Source organism: Macrotis lagotis, chromosome 2, assembly GCF_037893015.1.
Source record: "Macrotis lagotis isolate mMagLag1 chromosome 2, bilby.v1.9.chrom.fasta, whole genome shotgun sequence".
NCBI lineage: Eukaryota > Metazoa > Chordata > Mammalia > Peramelemorphia > Peramelidae > Macrotis > Macrotis lagotis.
Window position 1 is genome coordinate 254323448 of NC_133659.1, and position 21938 is coordinate 254345385.

The 21938-nt window shown below is 41.9% G+C and overlaps 1 protein-coding gene across 1 annotated transcript in view; it reads right to left on the bottom strand.

Moving 5' to 3' along the window:
* TNS2 (tensin 2) overlaps positions 1-3208 on the bottom strand; it is a 26203-nt gene extending 22995 nt beyond the window's left edge. Inside the window, exon 1 of the mRNA XM_074225842.1 lies at positions 3007-3208. Coding sequence (XP_074081943.1) covers positions 3007-3063 — 57 coding nt within the window. The 5' untranslated portion in view covers positions 3064-3208. The remainder of the gene's footprint in view (positions 1-3006) is intronic.
* Between the last annotated feature and the right edge of the window lie 18730 nt (positions 3209-21938).

Consider the following 21938-nt stretch of genomic DNA (forward strand, 5'->3'; position numbering starts at 1 on the left):
TGTTTTTGTTTCATTCAGCAGGGTAGGGGGAAAGTGTTGGGGTGGGAGGGAGAAAAGGTGAATTTTTGCTGACTGAAAAAAGTAATTTTTAAAATAAAATGAAATTGAACTTGGAGTAATGGAAAAACTAATGAAGGGTAATAAAACCTATCTCCTTCCCTTTTAGTGGAGAGGTAATTCATAGTTGTCAGTCTCTGTATCAGACCTTTTCCCTTACTTATTTTAAGGGAGAGCTTGATATGGATATGGTGAGTGGGAAAAGACTGGTTTACAAAGAACAAGTCATTTTATTCATATATATGCATATAGATTTCCCATACATATATATATATATATATATATATATATCTACATATTCATACATACACACAGGATAGGTAGGGATCTCAACAAGAGGATAACAAAGAAGACAAAAGCACCTAGCATAGGGAATAATTCAGTTTAGCTTGTGTAGTCCGAGATGAGTTGGTACTAACTTTAATTGTCTCTTGACTTTCCTCAGTTTTCAGTGAACTACAAATTGGGGCTTGTCTTATTTATTGTTTTGTTGATAGAGTAGATTTAAGAAAGTAATTGAGAAAATCATAATAATGCAGATTAAACTTAATAAATGTGTATAATGTACTCCCCCCATCCCCAAGGTCAACATTTACTAGCATACCACTGTTTTTAGGTTTAAGTCAAATGATGGTGCAGAGTTGAATTGAGTTGAAATGAAGGGAGATGAAGACCCAGGAAGTGATCTGTCTTCCTCTTCATGGCCAGGATATTCACCACTTTTCCCCTAGTTCCTCCTCTTATCAGGGACAATTTATTAAAAGGGCTTGGGAAAGAGATATGTGAAGGAAGAGTACCTAGAGTGGTCACCTTATTTCTCTGAGCAGGATTAAATCCTCTCCTATCTCAATCATTGGAGAATCTCTTGTTTTTAAAAACTTTATCCTAATCATTGCCTTTTCCTTCTCACATTCCAAAAGGGATACTCAAATCTCCCATACTCAAGAATTTCCTCAAGTCTAACTTGAATCAAAAAGTATAACTTTTTTGATAATGATAGTCAACTAGCAATTATTAAGTACTTAGTAGGTACCAGACATGGGATTTGAACTGAGTATTGCAGGATGCCAGGGAAGCCTGGAGGTGGGGGCCTAAGTGGTGGGGAGGGGGAGGTATTCTAGGCAAGGGGCAGACCATGTGATGCCCAGGATTCATAAATGGAGGGTGGAATGCAAGTGCAGGTGGAAGATGCAGAGCATGTGAGGCAAAAACAGCATCAGAAGTTTTGTGAGGAAAACAGTGAAGCTAGGAGTGTCTGGAGTCAAGTGAAAGAAGGTTGAAAGAGCATTTAAAAACCAATCCAGGACTTTGTATTTGATCCTGGAGTTTAGAGTATGAGGATGACTGGTACTTTAGGCATCTGGTTCGAGGACTGCAGAGGAAGAGACATTAGGCAGAGAGACCAGTTAGAAAACTATTGCAATAATCCAAAGAGGATCTGTACTAGGATGGTAGCTGTGAGACAAACATTTCTAGAACCATAGTTCTTTCTTATTGCTGATGTCACATCTGATAACTGAGCAGGTTAAGAGGCACAGCTTCTCTCTCTCTCTGTGTCTGTGTGTGTATATGTGTGTAGGGTCAGAAGGGGTAGTGTGTGGGATCTGAGCCATGCCAATCCCTGTAAGGAATGAAGGCTGCCTTCCTCTCACACTCAAGGTTCAATGCCCATCACTGGCCTCCGGGTCTGGTTCCTCCCTTATCTGCCATAGTTCCTTTTCATGATGAAAGTGAGAAAGTGTTTACCTAGGGTTTGTTGGGGAGAGAGCCCCTACCAGTTCTGCCTATCCCTGCCTCTATTCTGTCATTGTCTCTTTCCTACCTCATTTTGTCTCTGGCAGGGACTGAGAAATCTGGTATTGATTATGAAGGGGTGGGACTACAGGGCCAAAGCCAATTGGGCTGGAGAGTCCCTGACTCAGAGCTGGATTGGGGGAAGTAGCACATGGTACAGGGGTCACTCATGGGGCCTTAGAAAAGGAGCTTGTGGGTGTGTCTAGGTGACCTGTTTTCATTATGCCTAAAGGAGAGGGACCCAAAAATACCTGGTTCTCAATTTTGGTCAATTTGGTAGCACTAGAGAAGGGGGAAGGCTGAGGGGAGAGAAGGTATACCTGAGAAGATGAGAAAGGGTAAGGGCTTGGAGGAGACAGGAGAGAAAATCAGCAGGATGGACACAGGATGTAACAGGCTTTAGTTTTTCTGCTCTTGGTTATAGTTATCCAATAGCCTGATGTTGCAGTGGATAGTTAATGAAAACTTCTTCAAATTCTGCCCCACTAGCTCTATGACTGACCCTTGGGCAAGTTGGCCTCTCTGGCCCTCTAAGTTTCCTTCTAGTTCTTTCTGTGATTTAGAGGAAGCAACTTGAAACTATTTGTCCTACTTTAAGATTGTCCCTAATTAGCTGGCTGTGAGACCTTGGAAAAGTCATTTCCCCCTTTTGAAATTTAAGTTTTCTCATCTGTAAAATAGAGAACTTCAAGGCAGGAATTGATTATTGAATTGGACTTACATTCTCCCAGGACATTCTAAATATCTTGCTATTCCAGACCCCATTAGTCAATTCATTCATTCAATGTCTATTAAAGTACCATATGCTGTGCCAGTCTCTGGGGCTAGCTCCAGGTAGGGATATATCAGATAACCTGGCCTTCAAGAGATTCTATTTAGGATGGGACAACTAAAGTTAACAAGGAATCTGGGACCAAGGGGGTGCCAAAAGAAACAGTTCTTTAGCCAGAGAGAGGCTGGAGTAAGGATGGGGACAAGGGGGTAGTATCACACACAGGGTAGATAGGGAGTGGACCTTGGCTTCCTGGATTTCAGTTCAGAGTTGTAAAGAATCAAGAGTTAAGCGAGGTGTAGGTGGTGGTAAATTAACAGTCCATGGGAGGGGGTGTTCACAAGCTATTTCCTACCTCCCCTTCCCCCCATCTATCCTCTCACCTTGAATCCACAGAGGGCAGCCCACCTTGTGACAGCAGGAACAACCCCCTCTTCCATGATCTGGAGTATGCACCTATCTCCCCACAAGCACTCGTCCTGTTCCTTCAAAGATGGGTGAGGGTCCTGGGTTCCACTGGCTGGGATGGGGGGTAGTTCGGCAGAGGGGCTGAGAGAGGGAAACCGTAGAGAGGAGGGGAAGGGGCTGAGCTGGCTCCAGGGGCGGATCTACAAGCTGAAGACAGAGGCTGCATTGTCTGACAGGAGGTTGTCCAGCCTGGAGGGTGGAGAGCAACATAGCTACACCCTCTCCATCCCTTCTTCCCCACCCCCACCCCCTCCCTCTCTAGCCTCCTGGAGCAGGGATCTAGGGTAAGGAAGGTGGAGTCCCTTCAACCCCCACCCCTATGGGCCATATTGTTGCCAGGAGACAAAATTTATTTGGCAAATACACTTTCTAGGAACAGATGTGCAACCCAGCAGCTCCCTGGGAAACCAGATGCTGTTGGCTGATGGAGCTATGACAACACCCCCACACACACACACATCATGCTCTGGGGATCACCATGTCCTGGACAAGTGGAAAGAAAGTAGGCCAACTAGCCCAAACACCTATCACCTTCATTAAAACCAGTCCTATCCCTACAATACTCTCTTCGAGAGAACACAGTGGGTTTAGCTAATCTAATCCCTTCATGTTAAGGGATTGTGACTTTCCAAGCCACATAGGTGGGACAAGGACCAGGGATAAGGGTTCCCAAACTGGCCCATTCTCCATTCCTACCTATTATAATGAAAGTAACACGTACAAGTAGCTAAAATTGGATTTAAGAGCAGAAAGAGTGACTGAGAGGTAGCTGGTTGCACCACTGCTCCTCTTGAGGGAGGGAACCACAAATGTTGGCAAGTCTAGTGTGAGGAAGCCAAGAAACTCTGCCAACCAAGGAAGAGTCAATGGCTCCAAGGTCCTGTGGCTCTGATGCTGAAGTTTCCCAGTTCCTTCCCTCCCTAGTTTTTTTTCTAATCTGTCTTTTCTTGCTTCTAATACAACATTACTGTTGGAGAAATTCCCACTAATGGAAGGGCTCCTCTGATTTTATCATAAAATGGTACTTGCCAGCTAGAACCCTGGAATTTAGCTTTTTATATGCTGACCCATACAGAAAGTCAATTTCTGTTTTCTGTTGCAATGGAGAGGGGAGAAGGTATTGGATTTGAAGTTAAAAGATAAAAATTAAAATATGGTGAAAAAGAAGTCATAATGTTATAAATGAATGAAAAGAAAAACCTACTAGATTGAGAGAAAATTGTACATTTTATTCACAAACCTTGCAAGATACACCTTACAAGATACCAGTACCTCACTCCTAGGCTTGAGGCACACCTTAGTCTGAGGAGTCAGGTAATTTATTGTCCTCAGAAACTCTTTCCCCTCCTTCTTGGATGTTCATAGGCTCTCAGAGTTTGAATGACAATCTAAAAGGTCCACCCATTCCATGATATGCCCCTAATATGATCCCCCCCCCACATCATCCAGCACATGATATGGTAAAGAACCCCAATTGTCACAGGGGGTGTATGGGTTAATATTCAATTACCTAATTGCACAGACTCAGTAGCATTAGGTCAAGATCTCTAGGTCACTCTTGACCTTTGGGAGTTTGGTATCCCTGAAATGGGATTAAGGAAGACTCTTCCAGTCTTGTGATTGGCTGGGTCATTCCCCCTTTGTAATGGATTCCCTAAGGGCTCCCCTCCACACCCTGTGAAGACCAACACCCTACATTTCTTAAAACTCCCCCCCCCTTTTCTTTTTAATAACAACTTTGTCTTCACACTTCACCAGCAGTGTCTTCCTCAAATTAATTCACAATCCTCATACTTGATAGGACTACTGACTTTCCCTATCCATATCTTTATCTCTTCCTTATTAAAACTGTACACCTGTACTAATTTGCTGATGGAATCTTGTACTATGAGTTATTAACTGGATCATACATGGGAGATGCACACGGCTAATAGGATTCTCCTTAGGGCCAATAGTAAGATACCCAGTAACTGTTTCCACCATGAACCAGCAAACCAATTCATCCAAGAGGTACTAAATGAGCTTGTCCAGGTTTGGAATGGAACATATGCCAACTTTCTCATATCCCTGGTTATCTACTTTACCACCTGCCCATTGTCATCTATCTTTAGTCAGCAGCTTGACAAGTTCATTTTATGACAGACTACTTCTTCCTTGGCCAACAGGTAGTCTAGTACCAATCTATGTTGAATACTCACCTCACTTGTTTGCGTGACTTGGGTAGCCAGCAGGTCCAAGACCTTAGCTGTTTGATTGGTAATTATTTCAACTATAGCTTGGAGTCTTATTAGCCTATTCAGGATATAAATTGGGGTTCTATAGCCCCAACTCCCATCCTGTGCCCAGGTAGAGATAACTTCATGACCAACTCTTTGGACAACTGGGTCTAGGCAGTAGTCCTACAAATCCAATAATGTCCCTCTAGTGCTAGTTGGTCTTCCAGGAATAGTTTCCAACAAATGGATAATACTATTCCTCCTCTTTACTTCCAAGGGGCCCTCTTAAATAGGCCATATAATCATCATGATAATAGGTACATTTCCAAAGTTTCTGTACCTCTTTCCACTGCAAGTTTTTATACCAATGTCTTTAGAAAGGTCTTCCTGGTGCCAAAATCCAAAGTAAATTCCTGATTTTGTGCCATTGGATCAACCCTAAGAACAGCTAATATACCTAGTGATGTTCCTTAAACTATCTTTCTTGAAAATGGCCATTTCAGCACTTTCCTTGCAAGTCCATACTAACTCATAATCAGTTTCCCTTAACAAATGCCCCAGTTTATGCATCTTTACAAGGGATCAAGGTACCATCATTCATCTCACATGAGTCTGAGGCCACCTATCTTGTTGTTGAGTCCTGAATATATGTGCCCTGCTTCTGGACATGTCCAGGTATTTGCTACTCCCCAGGCAATTATCCTGGCCAGTCACTTATAAACAATAGTCACCCTGAACTGACTTCAGTCACATGCCACTAGTATCTCTCTCCTCTGGATCAGAATTCTGCACCACAATTGCACCTCTGACCAGGGACTGAGAATCTAGGCCAGACCCAGGGGTACCCAAGGCCAATTCTCAAACTGCTGTGAACTATGGCAAGTTCAACAGCCACACCAAAAGACTGGGCATTGACTTCTGCCAGCTAGACTCTCCTCCCACCTTTACTAACACCCTGTTGTCTAAATCAGAGATAGGACTCATTCCCTATACAGACTCACATAGTTATAATACTGCCACCCAATAATCTCCCTCTTTCTTTCTCAATGGAGAACATTTTTACCCTGCCTCCCCTTCCTTTCCTGTAAGGAGGTATGTCACACTTACAGAGTCAAGGGGAAGTTACAGATAAACAATGTACACATAGGTGAGAGATGGTGGAGATGGACTGGTCCAGTGTCCCTCCCCTCCCCTCCTCTCCTCTCCTCTTCTCTGGTCCAATGTTCTTCAGCAGCTTCTGAATCTGTTCCAAAAAGTCCTCTCCAGCTCTGACTCCTCGAGACCTTGTCTTCTGGTAGAGAAACTGCTTAACATCTTATTCAGATCAAAACATTTGTTTCCATCACAAAACAATGAGATTCTGGAACTTATTACAATTTACATTTTGCCTTATTGTCATATTGACACACACATAGTTGACTTTTAACACAAACTTCCATTAGTATTTTGCTACATGAGCAAACTCACAAGCTTGAGTCAATGTGATCATTCTCATTGGGAATTTGCTCCATACACATACATTCAACAGTTGTCTGTTCTAAAAGAACCCAGCATCTGACTTAAAAATAAAACAATTTTAACCTTTGCTCTCATTACAATAATGATTCCTTCTATATTTTTCAAGGCAATAGGGCTAAGTGGCTTGCCCAAGGCCACATGGCTAAGTAATTATCAAGTGTCTGAGGCCGGATTTGAACTCAGGTACTCCTGACTACAAGGCCAGTGCTCTTATCCACTGCACCACCTAGCAGCCCCCAATAATGATTCCTTAATGACATCCTTAACCAAAATGAATTTTTTCCAAATATTACCATATTTTCCTTTTTCCTAGTATACTTATCTAACTCACACTCCTTTCCTTAAACTAGAACTTGAAACTGTAATGATCCTAAGAATTTCCCATTCTTCTTACCAAAATATCCCCTCTAATACAAAAACTAAGGAAACTTAATTCCTATCTTACTTAGCATGTAGCTCATAGTAGGTGTCAGAACCAGACACCTAACCCATCTCTGGCTATTAGATGTAATTTATCTAAAACTTTCCAGGACATTAAAGGAAATTTCCTTTATGAGTATTGAATGTCAGTGTCCAGGCAGAGGTCACATGGGTAAGTCAAACATCTTAGGCCAGATTTATTCTTCTAGGTGAGACATTATCCACATGTCATTTTGGGGAAATTAAGTCAAAGGGGTCCAACCTCAGCCATACTGAGAAGTCGCCTACTTGGCTGCCCATCCCTGTCACCTGACATCTTGGTCCATTGGCTTCCTTGGCTCCAAGAACATGACATTTACCCAGTAGCATTTCTTTTTGTTGACCATCCTGGTATCTGACATAAGAGAAAATTAAAAGTCCTGTGATCTAAAATAGTTGTTTTACCTAGTTAGAACTTACAGTGAATGCAATTCACTAAATTCCAATTATAATCTTAATGGAGCCCCAATTAATGAAACCCCTACCTAAAGCTCGATTATCCTTCCTGCATCTTTGCCTAAAACCTGGTATTCTAACTATGACTGGCCCTATAGGCCTGTCTCCTACCTCTTACTAGAGACATTCCTTTGTCTGAAATCATATCTACTCTATCTCTATATATAAAGATGACATATCAGATTCCCCTTGGCTAGAGAAACTTCCTTCTAGCCTCTTGTATCTTACAACAAATAAATATCTCCTTTGTCCAGGAGATTGCACAGAGAAATATCAAATTATCTTTTGTTTATCTTTCCTATATCATATAGTGCTTTTACTTCAAAGTAAACAAACACTGCTTTGGAATATACATATATAGATCCAAAATATTCCCAATTCACATACATAGCTGGAAACTTCTATACAAAAACCTGCTTACCTACTATCTAGCTAGCCTCAACATACAAATGGTTATTTTTCCAAGGAATTGGGTTAAGTGACTTGTCCAAGGTCACACAGCTAAGCAATCACTAAGTATCTGAAGTCTGACCTGAACCCAGGTCTCCTGACTCCGGGGCTGGTGTTCAATCCACTGAGCCACCTAGCTGCCCCCCTAAAATATAATTTACTTTTCAGAATTCTTTAAAACCTTTAAAACATCTTAGCTAGCCTTAAATTTCCAGCATACATTATTAATTTCATTATAACAGAACAGAAATAAGAGTAACAGAGTAACACACAAATTACTAGATTGTACAAAGCAGTCCCTCCATTATTACATTTTTCATGAACCCACAGATCTGTCCCAGAAAGGGTCATACTTTTTCACATTTTCCTTATTGCCCTTCAAAGCAATCACACATTAATCCCAGGCTTTAACAATACAGTATTTAGGGGTAGCTAGGTGGCTCAGTAGATAAAGCACCAGCCCTGGAGTCAGGAGTTCCTGGGTTCAAATCCGGTCTCAGACACTTAATAATTACCTAGCTGTGTGGCCTTGGGCAAGCCACTTAACCCCATTGGCCTTGCAAAAACCTAAAAACAAAAAACATAAAAAATACAGTATCTAAATAATATTCACAAGAGATAACTAAATATTGCAAATATAATCTCTTTGCAGTTACAAAAGAATATCACATAACTGATAAAAACATCTTATTCATCAGTAAGTTACTTTACAATAGGGCCCACAAGTGCAATATGTTCAGAGCCACCCCATCAGATGCCTGCAGTTACCAAGAGATAAGTCCACATTCTTGACTTCTTTAAAATTAAACATGCATTGTTAATATATATCAAACATTATGGTTCTTATTTAAACATCTCATTTCCCTTAGAACAAGAGGAAAATGAATATCTCATGTTCTTTACACTTTTGTCTCTTTACCCAAATTCTCAGAATTCAATCTCATACATAACACATTTAAAACCCCAATATAATTACAACACAACCAACTTCCCAACAGTTAAGCTTGATAAAAACTTTAGAGTACCTTATACAGAGAATCCAGCACTCACATTCCAAATGCTCTATCCAAAATAAAAATACAATTGTTAGCATAATTAAACTCAACATTAAAACCAATTAGAGTTTTTTTTTCCAAAAGAAATCAGTGAACATCCCTGATAACCTAGGTATTTCTCTTCTTAGTAACCTAATACCACTTTTCTTTAACCCAAAGGTGTTACAATAGATTTTAAAATCCCAAACCACATAACTCCTTGCGAAAGTTACAATAGTGTTAAAATAGTTTAATCCCAAAATAATTTAACAATCTAGGTTATTTAATTCCTCCCATTCTGTACAAACTTTGTCAGAATGTTACAACACCAGAATCCCTCTTTTAAAACCCTCAATACACTTCCCAAAACTCTAGTTCAGAAACTTTAAAAACAATGCAAGTCATCACTCAGGCCACGTGGCCAGCAGATATTCATTAAACATGATTTCCTTTCAATAAAGGAGTCTCTTAACCCTTGGATCTTAAATACCTCTTCTTTTTTTTTTCTTTCCCAATCACACATCCTACCAGTGGAGGGTTTCCCTTTAAGTCTTAAGCACACTTGAGTTCTCTTGTCTCTTCTCCCTCCCTCCACGGGTGGGTGGAGCACTTAGGTAGACTCAGTCTAGGGTGCAAGTCTTAATAAGATGGTGGATGGGATCAAGACCACCACCTGTCCAACCCACCACCCCTTCCCTCAACCCAGGGAGAAAGCATAAGGATAGGAAATCTTCCCTCCTCTAACTTCTCACTCTTTCCCTTAAAGGTTCTTTCTTCTCTTGAACTTCCTCTAAACTCTTTCCCCAAAGCACAACTTGTTTTTTTTTTAAGAATGCCCTTCCCTTTTCTGTAACTCTGCACACCTAGCAAAGTACCCCAGTACCACTGAGTGAGGGAGGGGCTGATTTCCACGTGGGGGCCGCTGCACACTACTTCATTCTCCCCCACCTTCTGAAACTCCTGCGCCCAGCTCCCAGCTAACCCTCTTTTAAAACTTGAGCTGTGTCCTCAGACCCTAAGAGAGACTCACACAAGACATAGAACAAATACACACACTCCCGTGGGAACATTCAAACTCATTCACACAGCATTGGATAAAATCTGCTTCCTTAATTTAGAAAGCATTTCTTTTTCTCCTCTCTCCAGACTTTCCCTTTCCTCTTGGGCCCCCGCTGTTAGCCTGCTCTTTAGGAGCAGCCAAAGGATCCCACCTATGTTTTTTTTTTTTTTTACCTTTTTCTAACTTGCTTAGACATAATTTAGCATCCCCAATTATCCAGCATTCTGCAAATTCCACCACCTCTTTAAAGGTACTTTATGGTACACTGTTCATCACACCCAAACCTTGGCCACCAGACAGACTTGTCTTTGGATGGGGATTTGTGTCCATTCAGAATAGCAGTATCTGAAGAACTTACTTTTCTCTTTACCCTGGACAGCATCTTCACTGTCCCAGATAGCTCATTTCCTACCAAAAGGCCTCTTCCTTCCCTCCCTGAGGTGCAGTTTTGACCCCTGGCCTCCCATCTAAGACTTCCTTTTCTGGAATTGTCTAGAATCAGCCTCGAAAGATAAAAACTGAAGTTTCCCTACCTTTCTGGGTCATTTCCACAATGTTCTATCACTATCCCCATCAATGGCAGGGTTTCAGGTCCATTCAGAGATCCATCTGAGGGAACCCCAGAAAAGAAATGAGAATCTGGCTTGAAATCAAGCTATGAGGCCTCCTATCCCCGGCTCCTCTGGGGCTTCCTTGAGGTGTTCTGAAGATCTGGGACGAGCCCCCAAATTGTTATAAATGAATGAAAAGAAAAACCTGCTAGAGTGAGAGAAAATTGTACATTTTATTCATGAACCTTGCAAGATATACCTTACAAGATACCAGTACCTCACTCCTAGGAGTGAAGCACACCCTAGTCTCAGGAGTCAGGTAATTTATTGTCCTCAAAAACTCTTTCCCCACTCTCTTGGATGTTCATAGACTCTCAGAGTTTGGATGACCATTTAAAAGGTCTGCAAATTCCATGATATGCCCCTAATATGAGCCCCCACATCATCCAGCACATGATATGCTAAAGAACCCTAATTGTCGCAGGGGGTGGGTTAATATTCATTTACCTAATTGCACAAACTCAGTAGCATTAGGTCAAGATCTCGAGGTCACACTTGACCTTTGGGGTTTGGTATCCCTGGAATGGGATTAGGAAGACTCTTCCAGTCTTGTGATTGGCTGGGCCATTCCCCCTTTATAATGGATTCCCTAAGGGCTCCCCTCCACACCCTGTGAAGACCAACACCCTACATTTCTCACAATAACAACTATACTGACCCTCTACCAATAACTCCAGGCCCTTCATGTATAACCAAGGGAAATAGCCCAGAAGAAATGGGCTGGGACAACCTTGGAAAAGATATTGGGGGCAGAGCCAAGATGGCAATAAGAAAGGATCCTATCTTAGATGCTCTCTCATAAAACTCATAAGCTAAGGACTCTAACTAAACTTTTGAGAGACAGAACCCACAGAGGGACCCTGTGAGGCAGTTCTCCTACTCAAGGTAACCTGGAAAAGAGCAGAAAGGCTCTGCTCCCTGGGTTGGAGGGGCAACCCACCAGAGGGGTGGCCCGCCAGAGCGAAAGAACTTCAGCCTCCCGGAGGCAGCCCTAGGGTGCTGGGAACTGCGGCTCACAGAAGTTGGGGGAATCTCCCGAGCTACACCCCAGGGAGCACCAGGCAAAAAGTGGGGGAACAGCTGGGAGACCTCTGCCAGAGCAAGCACATGAAGCCCAGCCCTCAGGGCACACAGCAAACAATATGATCTTTTGGCAGCCCAGATCCAGGAACTGAAGCAGGCAGAGCTGGTAAGCAGGAGCCTCCAGGGCATGAGCCCATTGAGCTGAGGGAGGGGAGTGAAGAGAGACTGCAGAGCTCTCTCCTCTGTCCTCTGCCCCTGGAACAGGACTCTGGGGCTCTGAACACATTCAGACCCTGATTGCAGTCTAGGCCCCCCCATAGAACAGCAAGCGCCCCCCCACCTCAGCCCCATGGCAGAGGGGGGTGCATATGGTCATTCACAGACCAGGAGAGAGGACAGAGCCTCACACACACTGAGACCCTTGTGGGAGTGTCCCAAAAGTTCAGGAAGCACCCCCAAAAGCAGGCTAAGGCTGGGAAAATGAGCAAGCAGAGGAAAAAGAGGAATACCATTGAGAAATATTTCACATATGAGCTCAAGAAGGATCAAAACACTCAGTCTGAAGATGAGGAAGCACAAGCTCTTGCATCTAAAGACTCCAAGAAAAACAGAAATTGGGCTCAGGCTATGACAGAGCTCAAAAAAGACTTTGAAAATCAAATGAGGGAGTTAGAAGAAAAACTGGGAAAAGAAATGAGAGATGCAGGAAAACCATGAAAATGAAGTCAGCAGCCTAGTCAAGGAAATCCAAAAAAAATGCTGAAGAAAATAACATGCTAAAAACCAGCTTAGGTCAAATGGATAAAACAGTTGAAAAAGTTATTGAGGAGAAGAATGCTTTAAAAAAGCAAAATTGGCCACATGGAAAAAGAGATAAGAAAACTCTCTGAGGAGAACAAATCCTTCAGACAAAGAATAGAATTCAGGGAGATTGATGAATTTACCAGAAATCAGGAATTAATATTTAATTAAATACTTAATTAAAAACCAAAAAAATGAAAAATTAGAAGAAAATGTGAAACATCTCATTGAAAAAACAACTGAAATGGAAAACAGACTTAGGAAAGATAATTTAAAAATTATTGGAATACCTGAAAGTCATGATCAGGAAAAGAGCCTTGACATCATTTTCAAAGAATTACTACAGGAAAATTGCCCTGATATTCTAGAAGCAGAGGGCAAAATAGAAATGGAGAGAATCCACCGATCCCCCCGAGAAAGAGATCCCAAAAAACCAACCCCTAGGAATATTATAGCTAAGTTCCAGAACTCCCAAGTCAAAGAGAAAATATTACAAGCAGCCAGAAGGACACAGTTCAAATATCATGGAGCTGCATTCAGGATCACACAGGACTTAGCAGCAACTACATTGGAAGATCGTAGGACTTGGAATATAATATACCGGAAGGCAAAAGAGCTTAGAATGCAACCGAGAATGAACTACCCAGCAAGGCTGAATGTCCTCTTCCAGGGAAAAAGATGGACTTTCAATGAACCAGGGGAATTTCAAATGTTCCTTTTGGAATGGCCAGAGCTGAACAGAAGGTCTGATCTTCAGATACAGGACTCTGGTGAAGCATAGAGATTGGAGGAGAAGGGGAAAATATGAGGGACTTAATGATGATCAACTGCATGTATTCCTGCATAGAAAAATGGCACTGATAATACTTTTATGAACCTTCTCAGTTAATAGAGCAGGTAGAGGTAGCTTTTATAGATGAAGCACAGGAGAAAGCTGAATTCGAAGATAAAATATGGAGTCAATAGAAAAAAGGGAAATTTAATGGGAGAAAGAAAAATGAGAGGGGGAATAGGCCAAGATATTTCATATAATAAAATTTTTCTTTATTACAATGAGCTATTGCAATGATATGGAAGGGGGGGACACAAGGGGGAATGAGGGAATCTTCGCTCTCATCAGAGGTGGCTAGGAGAGGAAACAGCATATATACTCAATGGGTTATAGACAACTGGAGTAAGAAGGAGAGAATGAGGACAGGAGGAAGGGGTGGGGATGTGAATAAAGGACGACAGGATGGACAGGTGGGGCTGGGTGGCCTGCCTGGGGCCGTATAGCAGGGTGATCGTTGGGTGTCTGAGGCCGGATTTGGCCCCGGGTGCTCCTGGCTCAGGGGCCCATGCTCTGTCCACCACCCCGCCAGCCCTACTATTATTACTATTTTATTCTGGGTCTTTTTTTTTTGCAGGGCAGTGGAGTTAGGGGGGCTTGAATGTCACATGGCTGGGTGATAGTTAGGTGTACGGGGCCGGATGTGGGCTCAGGTGCTCATGGCTCCGGGGCTAGTGCTCCATCCATTGAGCCACCTGGCCATAACTACAATTATTACTATTATTTTTTTTAATTTTAATTTTTTTCTTTCCCCTTTACCTTATTGCTCAAGCAAGTCTATATCTATGGGGAGGAGGTGGTATTTTGTTTACTTTTAAACAAGAATATTTTATTAATGTAAAAAATGACTTTTTTGTACAAAATGAGAATAAATATTAAATAAAGAAAAGATTTTTAAAAAAGAAAAGATATTAAAGGGAAAAACCATGGGAAATGTCAGAGGCCATTTAAAACACTCTCAATTCCTAGTCCTCAATGAGAATTAAGTGAGATGCTACCTTCTTTCCAAAGGAACAGCAGTCAATTGCAAATTAAAAGAATGTAATAAACTTTCAGTACCTGGGGTTGGTAGGTGTACATTTACAAAAATTTATAAGCACTGAATGTGCAAATAAAAGAAGTTCAGCATTAAAAAGGAACTTTAAAGATTAGGTTTATTTGGAGAAAACAAAAAAAAAAAACCCTGGAAAAAAAAACACCACCAAATACCACAATTTTACATCATAAGACATTTCCCAGGTAGTAAGTCAAAAGATTACAAATCATTTTCATAGAGCATATCTTTATACAAATTTAATATGTCTTCAGGTGCTGGACACAACTTAAAGCTGGTACCTGGTCCAACACAGGGAGCAACAGGGGAAATGGAGAGAACAGGTTCTTGGATAAAAATATTTGGAAGGAAAGTAGAAATGAAGAGGGCAAACCCTACCTTATCAACACCTATGGCAAATGATTGTAAATGCTTAAGTCTTCCTATGCCTTCTAAATGTCTACTTCCAAGCTAATGGCCACTCCATGCCAATTACTTGTATTTAGTAATTTATTCAATTTGTCTACCTTTTATTTCCAGTTTATAAAATAATTCAATATACCCACTGCTGCAGCCATATAAATACGAGATCACCAACTCGGCTGGGCTGGGAATAATCTAAGACTGCCTGAAAAAGAATTGTGCAAGGATCAGAGACTGGGATGACATCCTCCTCTCATTGGTGCTAATTTTTGGGGAAGGGGGAATCAAGTATTTACACTAACTTGACCCTCGCAATGTTGCACATAGAATCACATACATTGCTCTTTTGTGATGCAACAGAAAGCAATGCTCTGTTCAGCAGTTCTCTTACAATAATCATTTATTCTCTCAGGGGAAGATAAAAAGCCACACACTGGTCTAGGCCACATAATAAATCTAAGTATTAGTGTGGGATTCAAGGGGAGAGAAGGACAACTCTTGAAAACAACAATCATGCAAAGGCATAGAGAAAGTGGCTGGGAAAAGGCTATAATTCAATAGCTTTTATGAATCGATTCCTTGGTCACCTCCTAATATAACATCTTCCAGTTTGCTGGTGCTCACAAGGACTCAAGGAAGCTAGTGCTGGCATAGACAACAAGGATTAACAGGGAGTACCAGGAGGAGTCAAAGGGGAGCAATGGACAGCTCTTTTGTTTGGAAGGAGTGTAGAAATGAAGAGGACAAATCCTAACTTATCAACACCGAGGGCAAATAGGATGCAACTGCTTAAGGCTGGACATACCTTCTAAATGTCCATGTCCTAGCTAACAGTTAATCCACAACCATTACTTGTATTTAGAAATTTATTCAATTTTATCTACCTATTATTTATACTTTATAAATGATTCAATATACCCACTCTTGCAGCAATATAAATACTATTTCACCAACTTGGCTGGGCTAGGCTGGGCATAATCTAAGACTGCCTGAAAATGAATTCTGAAAGGATCGGAGACTGGGATGACATACTCCTCTCATAGGTACAAACTTTTGGTGAAGGGGGAAGAGAAAGTATCTACGCTAAGCTGATCCCCGCAATGTTGCACACAGAATCACATACAATGATCTTTTGAGATGCATTAGAAACCAATGCCCTGCTGAGCAGTTCTCTTAAAGTCATCATTTATTCTCTTAGGGGAAGATAAAAAGCCACACACTGGTCTAGGCCACATAATAATTCTAAGTATTAGTGTGGGATTCCAGTGGAGAGGACAACTCTTCAAATCAACAATCATCCAAAGGCATAGAGAAAGTGGCAGGGAAAAGGCTACTATTCAATAACTTCTATCAATGAATTCCTTTTTTACCCCCTAATGTCACTTCTTCCAGTTTGCTGGTGCTCACAAGGGATCAAGGAAGCTGGTGCTGGCATAGTCCATGAGGAGGAACTACGAGTACTAAGATGAGCCAAAGGGAAGCAATGGACAGCTCTTTTGTTTGAAAGGAGAGTAGAAATAAAGAGGGCAAACCCTGCCTTATCAACACCGATGGCAAATGGTTTGTAACTGCTTAAGTCTGGACGTGCCTTCTAAATGTCCACTTCCTACCTAATGACTAATCCATGCCAATTACTTGTATTTAGTAATTTATTCAATTTACCTACCTTTTATTTCCACTTTATAAAATGATTCAATATACCCACTGTTGCAGCAATATAAATACTAGTTCACCAACTTGACTGGGCTGGGCTGGGGATAATCTAAGACTGCCTGTAAACGAATCCTGCAAGGATCAGAGACTAGGATAGCATCCTACTCTCATAGATGCTAATTTTTGCTGAAGGGGAAGAAAGTATCTACACTAAGCTGATCCTCTCAATGTTGCACATAGAATCACATACAATGATCTTTTGTGATGCATTAGAAACCAATGCCCTGCTATGCAGTTTGCTTAAAGTCATCATTTATTCTCTCAGGGGAAGATAAAAAGCTACACACTGGTCTAGGCCATGTAATAAATCTAAGGATTGGCCAGGTAGGTGGTATGGTGGATAAAGCACCAGTCTTGGAGTCAGGAGGACCTCGGTTCAAATCCAGTCTCAGGCACTTAATAAATACCTAGTTGTGTGGCCTTGGGCAAGCCACTTAACTCCATTTGCCTTCCAAAAACCCCTAATAAATAGAGAAATAAATAAACAAACAAACAAATAAATAAATAAATCTAATTATTAGTGTGGGATTCTAGTGGAGAGAAGGACAATTCTTCAAATCAACAATCATCCAAAGGAATAGAAAATGTGGCTGGGGAAAGGGTACCATTCAATAGTCTATATCAATGGATTCCTTCTTCACCTCCTAAGATCACCTCTTCCAGTTGGCTGGGGCAGACATGGGATCAAGGAAGCTGGTGATGGCAAATGCCATGAGGCAGAAATAGGAGTACTAAGAGGGGAGGAATGGACAACTCTTTTGTTTGGAAGGAGAGTAGAAATTAAGAGGGCAAACCCTAACTTATTACCACCGATGGCAAATGGGTTGTAACTGCTTAAGTCTGGACATGACTTCCAAATGTCCACTTCCTAGCTAATGGCCAATCCACACCAATTACTGGTATTTAGTAATTTATTCAATTTGTCTACCCTGTATTTCCACTTTATAAAATGATTCAATATACCCACTGTAGCAGCCATACAAATACTAGTTCACCAACTTGGGTGGGCATAATCTAAGACTGCCTGAAAACAAATTCTGCAAGGATGAGAGACTGCGCTGACATCCTCCTCTCATAGGTGCTAATTTTTGGTGAAGGGGAAGAAGTATCTACACTAAACTGACCCTAGCAAGGATGCATATAGAATCACATACAATGCTCTTTTGTGATGCAACAGAAACCAATGCCCTGCTGAGCAGTTCTCTTCAAGTCATCATTTATTCTCTCAGGGGAAGATAAAAAGTCACACACTGGTCTAGGCCACGTAATAAATTGGAGGATAAGGTGTCTAGTTGGCGCAGTGGATAAAGCAACGGTCTTGGAGTCAGGAGTAACTGGGTTACAACCTAGGCTCAGACACTTAATAATTAGCTAGCTGTGTCGCCTTGGGCATCTTAACCTGATTTGTCTTGCAAAAAACCCTAAAATATAAAGAAATAACTCTAAGTATTAGTGTGGGATACCAGTGCAGAGAAGGAGAAATCTTCAAAACAACAATCATTGAAAGGCATGGAAAAAGTGGCTAGGGAAAGGCTACCATTCAATAGTCGGTATCAATGCATTCCTTTTTGACTTCCTAAGATCACCTCTTCCAGTGTGCTGGTGCTCACAAGGGATCAAGGAAGTAGGTGCTGGCATAGGCCACAAGGAGGAACTAGGAGTATTAAGAGGAGCCAAAGGGGAGCAATGGACAGCTCTTTTGTTTGGAAGGAGAGTAGAAATGAAGAGAGCAAACCCGAACTTATCAATACCTATGGCAAATGCTTGGTAACTGCTTAAGTCTGGACATGACTTGTAAATGTCCACTTCGTAGCTAATGGCCAATCCAAGACAATTACTCATATTTAGTAATTTATTCACGTAATCTACCTTTTATTTCCACCTTATAAAATGATTCAATATACCCACAGGTGCAGCCATATAAATACCAGCTGATCAACTTGGCTGGGGTGGGCTGGGCTGGGCAACATCTATGACTGCCTGAAAAAGAATTGTGCAAGTATCAGAGACTGGGATGATAACCTCCTCTCATAGGTGCTAAGGTTTGGTGAAGGGGGAAGAAAGTATCTATACTAAGTAGAACCTGAAAAAGTTGCACGAAGAATCACATACAATGCTCTTTTGAGATGCAGCACAAATCAATGCCTGCTGAACAGTTCTCTTACAATCCTCATTTATTCACTAAGATGAACATAAAATACCACACACTGATCTAGGCCACATAACAAATCTAAGCATTAGTGTGGGACCCCAGTGCAGAGTCAAATCAACAATCATCCAAAGGCATAGAGAAAGTTGCTGGGGAAAGGCTACCATTCGATAGCTTGCATGGATGCATTCCTTGCCCACCTCCTAAGATCACCTCTTCCAGTGTGCTGGTGCTCACAAGGGATTGAGGAAGGTGGTGCTGGCATAGACCACGAGGAAGTACTAGGAGTATTAAGAGGAAGTGAAGGGGAGCAATGGACAGCTCTTTTATTTGGAAGGAGAGTAGAAATGAAGAGTGATAACCGTAACATATCAAGACAGATGGCAAAAGGATTGTAACTGCCTAAGTCTGCACATGCCTTATAAATGTCCACTTCGCCAATACACTCCAATGACTGGTATTTCGTAATTTATTCAATTTTTCTTCCTTTAATTTCCACTTTACCAAATGATTCAATATGCCCACTGTTGCAGCCATATAAATACTAGTTCACCAACTGGGCTGGCCTGAGCTGGGAAAAATCTACAACTGCCTGAAAAAGGATCCTGCAAGGATCAGACTGGGATGGCATCCTCCTCTCATGGGTGCTAATTTTTGGTGAAGGGGAAGAAAGTATCTACACTAAGCTGACCCTCACAATGTTGCACATAGAATCACATACCATGCTCTTTTGTGATGCAATAGAAACCAATGCCCTGCTGAGCCGTTCTAATAAAATCATTTATTCTCTCAGGGGAAGACAAGAAGCCACACACTGGTTTAGGCCACGTAATAAATGCCAGTACTAGTGTGGGATTCCAATGGAGAGAAGCACAACTCTTCAAATCAACAATCATCCAAAGGCATAGAGAAAGTGTCTGGGGAAAGACTAACATTCAATAGCCGGCATCAATGCATTTCTTGTTCACCTCCTAAGATCACCTCTTCCAGTGTGCTGGTGCTCACAAGGGCTCGAGGAAGCTGGTGCTGGCATAGACCACGAGGAGGTACTAGGAGTACTAAGAGGAGCAAAAGGGCACCACTGGACAGCTCTTTTGCTTGGAAGGCGTGTAGAATGGACGGCAAACCCTACCTTATCAACACATATGGCCAAAGGGTTATAACTGCTTGAGTCTGGGCATACCTTCTAAATGTCCACTTCCTAGCTAATGGCCAATCCACGCCAATCACTTGTATTTAGTAATTTATTCAATTTGTCTACCTTTGATTTCCACTTTATAAAAGGATTCAATATACCCACTGTTGCAGCCATATAAACACTAGTTCACCAACTTGGCTGGGTATAATCCAAGACTGCCTGAAAACGAATCCTGCAAGGATGACACTGACAAGACACCCTCCTCTCATAGGTGCTAATTTTGGGTGAAGGGGAACAAAGTATCTACGCTAAGCTGAGCCTCCCAATGTTGCACAGAGAATCACATACGATGATCTTTTGTGATTCATTAGAAACCAATGCCCTGATGAGCAGTCCGCTCAAGGTCATCATTTATTCTCTCAGGGGAAGATAAAAAGCCACACTCCTCTAGGCCACGTAATAAACCCAAGGATTGGGTGGCTAGGTGGTGTACTGGATAAAGCACCGGTCTTGGAGTCAGGAGTACCTGGGTTCAAATCCGCACTGAGACACTTAATAATTAGCTAGCTGTGTGGCCTTGGGCGAGCCACTTGACCCTATTTGCCTTGCCAAAAGCCCTGAAAGATAAAGAAATAATTCTAAGTATTAGTGTGGGATTCCAGTGGAGAGAAGGACAACTCTTGAAATCAACAAGCATCCAAAGGCATAGAGAAAGTTGCTGGGGAAAGGCCACCATTCAACAGCTTGCATGGATGCATTCCTTGTCCACCTCGTGAGATCACTTCTTCCAGTGTGCTGGTGCTCGCAAGGCATCGAGGAAGCTGGTGCTGGCATAGACCTCGAGGAGGTACTAGGAGTATTAAGAGGAGCCAAAGGGGAGCAATGGACAGCTCTTTTGTTTGGAAGGAGAGTAGAAATGACGAGTGATAACCGTAACTTATCAAGACTGATGGCAAATGGATTGTAACCGCCGAAGTCTGCACATGCCTCCTAAATGTCCACGCCAATGACTGGTATTTCGTAATTTATTCAATTTCTCTACCTTTTATTTCCACTTTACCAAATGATTCAATATGCCCACTGTTGCAGCCATATAAATACTAGTTCACCAACTGGGCTGGCCTGAGCTGGGAAAAATCTACAACTGCCTGAAAAAGGATCCTGCAAGGATCAGACTGGGATGGCATCCTCCTCTCATGGGTGCTAATTTTTGGTGAAGGGGAAGAAAGTATCTACACTAAGCTGACCCTCACAATGTTGCACATAGAATCACATACCATGCTCTTTTGTGATGCAATAGAAACCAATGCCCTGCTGAGCCGTTCTAATAAAATCATTTATTCTCTCAGGGGAAGACAAGAAGCCACACACTGGTTTAGGCCACGTAATAAATGCCAGTACTAGTGTGGGATTCCAATGGAGAGAAGCACAACTCTTCAAATCAACAATCATCCAAAGGCATAGAGAAAGTGTCTGGGGAAAGACTAACATTCAATAGCCGGCATCAATGCATTTCTTGTTCACCTCCTAAGATCACCTCTTCCAGTGTGCTGGTGCTCACAAGGGCTCGAGGAAGCTGGTGCTGGCATAGACCACGAGGAGGTACTAGGAGTACTAAGAGGAGCAAAAGGGCACCACTGGACAGCTCTTTTGCTTGGAAGGCGTGTAGAATGGACGGCAAACCCTACCTTATCAACACATATGGCCAAAGGGTTATAACTGCTTGAGTCTGGGCATACCTTCTAAATGTCCACTTCCTAGCTAATGGCCAATCCACGCCAATCACTTGTATTTAGTAATTTATTCAATTTGTCTACCTTTGATTTCCACTTTATAAAAGGATTCAATATACCCACTGTTGCAGCCATATAAACACTAGTTCACCAACTTGGCTGGGTATAATCCAAGACTGCCTGAAAACGAATCCTGCAAGG